Below are 7,500 nucleotides of genomic sequence, written 5' to 3'. Positions count from 1 at the left end.
TTTTTTAAATAGGAAAATCGGGCGGGTGGGTCTCTAAGGGGGAGATTAAACAAAAAATTTAACGGGGGTGAAACACCTAAAAGTTTATAATATAATTAATAATCCGCAGATCGCGACGGGAGATTGTATAATAAATAAATATTTGCGAAATATATAATATAGTGGAACAAGATCGCGAGGAGACATTCCACGAATCGGGACTTAAGAGAGAGCGAGAGAGAAAGAGAGAGAGCGAGAGAGAGAGAGAGAGAGAGAGAGAGAGAGAGAGAGAGAGAGAAAGTGCGCACAGGCAAAGAAAATATGAATTTATTAATTAATCGGAATGATTTATATAGTATCTATATTTTATATTTTATATAATCTACCGTTATAGTCTTATACCATTGGTTGGAGATATAGTTTATGTTTAAATGGGGGACAAGGAAACAAAAAAAAAACTAAAAACACTTACATATATATATACATAGATACATACATACATACATACATACATAACTTACAGAGACATACATGAATAAATACACGCATATGTAGATAAACAGAATTGATTTTTATCATCAATGGGATGGTTATAAAATATATATATTTTTATATATATATATATATATATATATGTATGTATATATATATATATATATACTTACGACATCGTTGCACATTAATTGATATATTATAATCGGTTGGGGGTGCAATATCAGTCTCTGCTCTTCTTACTTTTTTCTTTGTTCGTTTGTTTGTTCGTTTCTTATCTTCTTTCTTTATTAGAGGGGGAAGAAATTTTATGTATAACTTTATATATGTATATAGACATGCATATAAACAAACACATACACATACACGTACAGACGCATATACATGCATACATAAATACGCACGCACATGGCCAATATAAAGTAATGTTTGGCAAACGTTGAAAGTTTTAAATATCTAATAAGGAATGTTTGATTAAATTGTGATCGGTTATTATTATTATTATTATTTTTTTTTTCATTTTTTTTCATTGTTTTTTTTTTTTTTTTTTTTTTTTTTAGGATATGAAAATTGTTATCAATGAAGGACGAAGTAATCAGAGTGTACACGAATGTCAAACGCATACATGAAATGTGCAAACACACCAAAGTATGGAATAATTATTACACACACATACACATAACATACATATATACATACACACATTATGTAACGTTGAGTCCGCTAGCTATACAAAGAGCCAAACCGCCACATTGTGATGAAATGATATTATCGTTGATCTTATCTCTTATCTCTTCTTCATCTTCTTCTTCTTCTTCCTTTTTTTTTTTGTCTTTTTTTTTTTTATATTCCTGTTATTTTTTTCTTCTTTTTTTCTCTTTGCTGCAAAAAAGGGCACTTTGCATAGTTAAGGCTACCGCGAACACGCATACTTATAATTTAATAATAATAATATATTATAATATAAAAAAAAATCTATATATATATATATATCACTAATAACGTTAACAATAACTCTAATAATAATTATAATAATATTAATAATAATATATAACCAGAATATTAATATATTACGTCAAAATATTAAGTATATTAATATATTGGATAATTTATTTTATTTTGTTTTATCGTTTTATGATTTTATATATGTGTTATTCACTGTTTATAACGAATAATTACCGCAATGCAGCACAGAACACAAATATATATATATATATATATACACACACACACATATATATATATATATTTATATACATATATATATAATAATTATTAACATGTGTATACAGTGAGATTTATTTATTTTTCTCTTTTGTTTTTCTTTTCCCTTTTATTTTATTTTATTCTTCTTTTTTTTTCTCTCCTGTCGGGACGTATAGGGTAAAAACGTCTTGTTGGGATAGTTGCACGCACACAAACAAACAAACACATACAAACACACACACACACACACACATAACAAAATGTTGTCAGAGAGAGAAACACATACATGAATAAATAATATATAAATAAATAAAAAAAAAAAAAATCATGACGAGAAGAATTTAATTTTCAAGCATTATAAATATATGTATATATGTATATGTATACGTATATATATATATATATATATATATACACAAATAACTTTACATTTAACTATACAATATTATTTAAATATGTATATACGTATATTCACACACGTGTATATATATTTTGAAATATATCGTTCGAATTATATTCGCTTTTTCTTTCTGTTATTACAACTTTCTTTCTCTCTCTCTATTTCTCTCTCTCTCTCTCTCTCTCTCCCTCTCTCTCTCTTTCTCTCTTTCAATACATACACACGCAAACATACACGTATAGATCGACACATACAGGACACAAACAGATGAAAGATATATCTATTTTCATTTAGCTTTCGCTGATATTAGAAAATTTTGGGGGATTTGACCGTAATCGCGCATTTTTTTGGCTTTTTACCAAATAGTATATAATTCATATGTGGATACTTGCCGGGTGTTTCGTACGCAGTTTTGAATGATGATCACTGAAAGAAAATTATAGATAGATAGATAGATAGATAGATAGATAGATAAATAGGTAGATAGATAGATAGATAGATAGATAGAGAGAGAGAAAGAGAGAGAGAGAGAGAGAGAGAATATATAAATATGGCCGAATGTGGTGAATGAAAGATTAGAATGCTGTGTACGTATGCAATCGTTTCATATGTGTGCGTTTAATAATCTATGAGGTTTCTAATGATAAAGCAAAAAGATAAGAAGAAGAATTATAATAAGATAATTATATTTCTCTATAATTTCGTATGCTTCGAAGGTGCCAGACAAATGTACGCAAAATATGTCCCTACGATCAATCTCTTAATTCGAAATGAATTTTCTAAACGTGAGATTTTTTACATAGGATGTATATATATATATAAAATTGTTATCATTAACGTTTAAGAAGCTCGGTCGATTATCGACAGGTACGATGCTAATAATTTATTCTAAAGAAGTTTGCTAATTTGTTCTTTTCGTTTCAATTTTTTTTTCTTTTTTTTTTTTTTTTTTTTTTTTTTTTTTTTTTTCAAGAGAGAACGAAAAATGAAAAAAAAGGAACGAAAGAAAGAAAAAAAGAAAGTAAGTAAGTAAGTAAGGGAAAATCGTAGATCATAAAATTCGACCAAATATTTAGCTCGTAGCTTGTTAAAAAAAAAAAAAAAAGAAAGAAAGAAAGAAAAAGAAGAAGAAGAAAGAAATAAAGTAAAAATAAAAAAGAAATATTAAGGAAGAAAAAGGAGAAATAGAAATTCGACGATTCATTGAACAAATATAATTACGATAAATCGATGAAAAATTTCAGTATGGGGGAAATATATGCGTACAGATAGATTTGTATCTATTATATCACGTTAAAAATCGAAATTAAACGATAAAATAATAATTCGTTAGAGATGCATCTAACATATAGGGTGGGTGAGGTATTACGTATCGTTTGATATATCATTGCATTTTGGCCTTCGTAAAATTTATTACCAACACACGTAAAACGCGTTATATTATAGATTATACATACACACACACACACACACACACATACATATTTGTGTGTAATATTTGCGGTAACACAGAGAAAATGTTGCCTGTTAACAAAGGAGAAATAGAAATGAATTTTCATCTGTTATCTCGTGGCACGTTATCGCGGTTTAACTAAGCTTTATATAACCAGTTGTACTGGACTTAATTACGAACCATTTATGGTCGGACGTTCTATCAAAATTTGGACATTTATAGTTTCAAATTGTCTTGCTAAAACTTGAGATAATTTCACTATACCTCGAGAGAAAGAAACATACGAACGGAATAATTTAAATATATATATATTTTTTTTTTAAATGGTCGATTATCTTTTTCTAACTTTTTAATAGCTTTTTCTGTTTTCTCTCCTTTTATTAATATATATATATATTTTATTTTATTTTATTTTATTTTATTTTATTTTATTTTATTTTCATTTTCACTCCCTCTATTTCTCAATTTTTAAGATTCAAATAAAGAAACATGATCTTTTCGTTAAAATCAATTTGAAAATCTTAATCGAGTTTTAGAGATACACAAAAAGAAAGAGAGAGTTTATACGAGAAAACAAATCGTAATAAAATAATAAAAATTATTAATGAAAATATACAAGAAATTAAAAAAAAAAAAAAAAAAAAAGAAAAGAAAAAGAAAAGAAAAACAAGAAATAATTGAGACTCGAAAATTGTAACTCTCTCTTTTTCTTTCTCTCTTCCTCTTTATCTATCTATCTATCTATGTATCTATCTATCTATCTATCTATCTATCTCTCTATCTTTATACAAATGTTCGATAAGATTCGATGGTGTTATAAAACGCGTTTACAAATGGAAGCGTTCATAGAATTTCTATTTAATGGGATTCGAAATGGGATATCGGGAACGTTATTCTCTCCGATCGATCGGACAATTACAATCGATAATCTATCTATCAATCTAACGATAGAAATTTGCATTTAAATAGCTCGACGTACAATAAAGCGCGTTATGTATCTAATGCTTCTATGTGGACGTAAATTGTTTGAAGATTCGAATCGTCGTAATCATTGTCGTTGTCGTTGTCGTTGTCGTTGTCGTCATCGTCGTCATCGTACGAAATCGTCGTACATCGTGAAAGAAAGAGATAGAAATAGAAATAGAAATCGAGATAAAGTTAATGATAAAGATAGATAGATAGAGAGAGAGAGAGAGAGAAATTTATTATCGAGACGGATTATTTCTATTTTCTCGTCTATTTTCTCATTTTTCGTTATGGCGTTAACTTACGATGGAAATAACGATCCTTTGAAGCGTTATAATATTTTTCAAAGAGAATAATCGGAGCTGAATTTATCTTAAAGGGAAATTTATTAAAGGTACTACGTTATCCGCGATAACATTTAATTTATTTAATTATACATACGTGTGTGTGTGTGTGTGTGTATTCGTAAACGCGTTAAAAACTATCGACTATATACGAAATATTAAAAATAGAAAGGAAAAACAAAAAAAAAAAAGTATGAAAAATTAATTTATTACTTAATTTAGACAATACTTAATTCAATTCAAGAATCGTATATTCGCGCGATCGATTATTTTTTGCTTATGATGAATTATGAATCTTTTTTCTTTCTTTTTTTTTTTTTTTTTAAATTTCGTTTTATTCTTAGAAAGGACACTTGCATATCGTCGACGTTTCACATTTCAAAGAATCGAATCGTTCTCTATCATTTTTCCATTTCCTCTTTCAATTACTTCGACGACTTCGTTATTCACTATATTTTTCTTTTCTTTTTTTTTTTTTTTTTTTTTTTTTTATATATATATAATCCTTACAGAAAATATTTTTATCTTCGATTTCGAAATAATCAAGAAATTCGTTCGTATCTATTAAAACGTAACCGAGATTAATTGTTTCTACAAAGTTAAAAAATATAAAAAAAGAAAAAGAATCAAAAATATAATAATTCAAAAGATCGAATATATATATATATATATATATATCTAGTAGACTTGGAGAATAATAACATGGAGATTGAAACGTTGTTTAATATTCAATAATATTTTAATTATCAATCGTAATAAAATGTTTTACGCGACGCATAGAAATGTTAAAAATTAATATAAATCGTTGGAATTATAAATAAGAAATTATTTTAACGTACATACGTTCATATCGAAACGAATATGAAATACTTTCTTTTTTAATCGGAGAATAATTAAATTCTTTATGAAATTCGGTTTGTGAATTATATCAATTCGTATGATTTTATCAGTTCGTATTCGAATCGTAAAATACAAATTATCGTCTCGAAGGTGAAGTAAAATTATCTTGTTCGTTTTGTGTGTATATATATATATATATATATATATATATATATATATATATATATACATATATACACAAACGTATACATTACGTAGATATGTCGAGTATATACGATTATTCCTGTTTACCCTTTAAATCGGGGCAAATATTATGCGAAACCGTCTATTCAGTTGTCGGAGAAATAAAGAGAACGTGAGCATTCCTTTTATGTTATTTATAGGGAGAATAAAAAGGAGACGTACGACACAGATATACAGACATATACATATACATACATCTCTGCACAATTCCCTAGCCGTTACCCACCCTTCAGACTGCATCGAATTACGTTGCAGTTTCGTCAGACAAGCTCGTCTAGACGAATCAGAAACGGGATTTATCGTAGGGCTATATTAGTACGTCAGTCGCAGCCGACTTTTTTTTTGCTTTTCAACGATTTTATATTCTTTTTCTTTCTTTCTTTCATTCTTTCTTTCTTTCTTTCTTTCTTATTTTCTTTCTTTCTTCTTCTCTTTCCCTTCTTCTTTGCACGTTGTTTGTTTAAAAAAAAAAAAATTCTATCGATCATCTCCTTTCTTTTTTTTTTTTTAACCCTCACTTCCAACCTACCCTCGCGCGTATACACAAATTTTCACGTACAAATGACGATTTAAAAAAAAAAAAAAAAAAAAAAAGAATTAAAAAAAGCAAAAACAGAAATATAAGAAAGTAAAAAAAAAAAAAGATTGTTACGAATTTAAACGGAGGATTAGCAGCGATCGGACGATTTTAATCGATAAATGATTCAGATTTAATATTGATTTAATATTTAATAACGGATTTGTTTTTTTTTTTTCTTTTTTTTTTTTTAATAAAGGAAGAAAAAGAGAGATTATGAAACGATAGACCATTGTAAATCATAATACGATTTTCCAACGATCGGAATTCCGTGGGAACGTTTCATTTCTTTATTTCGTTATATCGTTAATGATTTTTAATCGAAACGACGTTACACCATTTTATATATATATATGTATATGTTTGATACGATGGCAAACGTATGTACACTCTCTCGATCTATCTATCCGTGATGATCGAATTTATTTTAACGAGAACAGCAAAAAAAAGAAAAAAAGAAAAGAAGATTTATTAATTCGGATTTAATATAAAATTTGTTTCCACAACCCTTCTATCCGTTTCACTTCGTTTAATATGTATTCTCGGATTTCGAAATGCAATGTTTAGAAATTCACGATATTGTATCGACAAATTATCGTAATATACAGAAAGAGAGATAAAGATAGAGATAGAGATGAAGATGGAGAGAGAGAGAGAGAGAGAGAGAGAGAGAGAGTGTGTGTGTGTGCCTTTTGTCATAATTTCTTTTTCCTTTTTTTTCTATTCTTTTTTTTTTTTTTGTCAAGCATGCAATTTAAAATTAACAATTCAAAGTAGAAATATATTTACTCCTACGACGTTGTCTCTCTCTCTCTCTCTTTTTTTTTTTTTTTGCTTTTTATTAGAAATTATAACTAGAAACTTGTTCATACGTTTCGATAAGCGACGAAATTATGTGCATTTGATTTTTTTTATTTCTAATCTGACGTGTTCCTTTTTTTTCGATCTGTACTCTTCTTTTAAGTTCCACGCGAGTTGAATAAATAATGAAAAAAAAAAA

General features: G+C 27.5%; 1 protein-coding gene and 1 long non-coding RNA gene across 10 annotated transcripts in view; both read left to right on the top strand.

Moving 5' to 3' along the window:
- Window positions 1–7,500, top strand: part of LOC122635966 (protein tramtrack, beta isoform-like) — a 74,305-nt gene that overhangs the window by 39,475 nt on the left and 27,330 nt on the right. The window contains exon 5 of one of the 9 annotated variants that reach the window (XM_043826716.1): window positions 1,032–1,254. The exons of the other annotated variants lie outside the window; for them this stretch is intronic. Within the exon in view, the coding sequence (XP_043682651.1) occupies window positions 1,032–1,054 (23 nt within the window). The 3' untranslated portion in view covers window positions 1,055–1,254. Of the gene's footprint in view, window positions 1–1,031; window positions 1,255–7,500 lie in introns of those variants that run through there. 9 annotated transcript variants of the gene reach the window in all.
- Window positions 6,354–7,500, top strand: part of LOC122635973 — a 4,620-nt gene continuing 3,473 nt past the window's right edge. The window contains exon 1 of the long non-coding RNA XR_006328821.1: window positions 6,354–7,175. This is a non-coding gene — a long non-coding RNA (uncharacterized LOC122635973). The remainder of the gene's footprint in view (window positions 7,176–7,500) is intronic.

The sequence above is a fragment of the Vespula pensylvanica genome, chromosome 20 (genome assembly GCF_014466175.1).
Source record: "Vespula pensylvanica isolate Volc-1 chromosome 20, ASM1446617v1, whole genome shotgun sequence".
In the NCBI taxonomy this organism is placed as follows: domain Eukaryota; kingdom Metazoa; phylum Arthropoda; class Insecta; order Hymenoptera; family Vespidae; genus Vespula; species Vespula pensylvanica.
The sequence above is the reverse complement of the archived record's forward strand: the minus strand, read 5'-3'. Positions and strand labels throughout refer to the sequence as shown.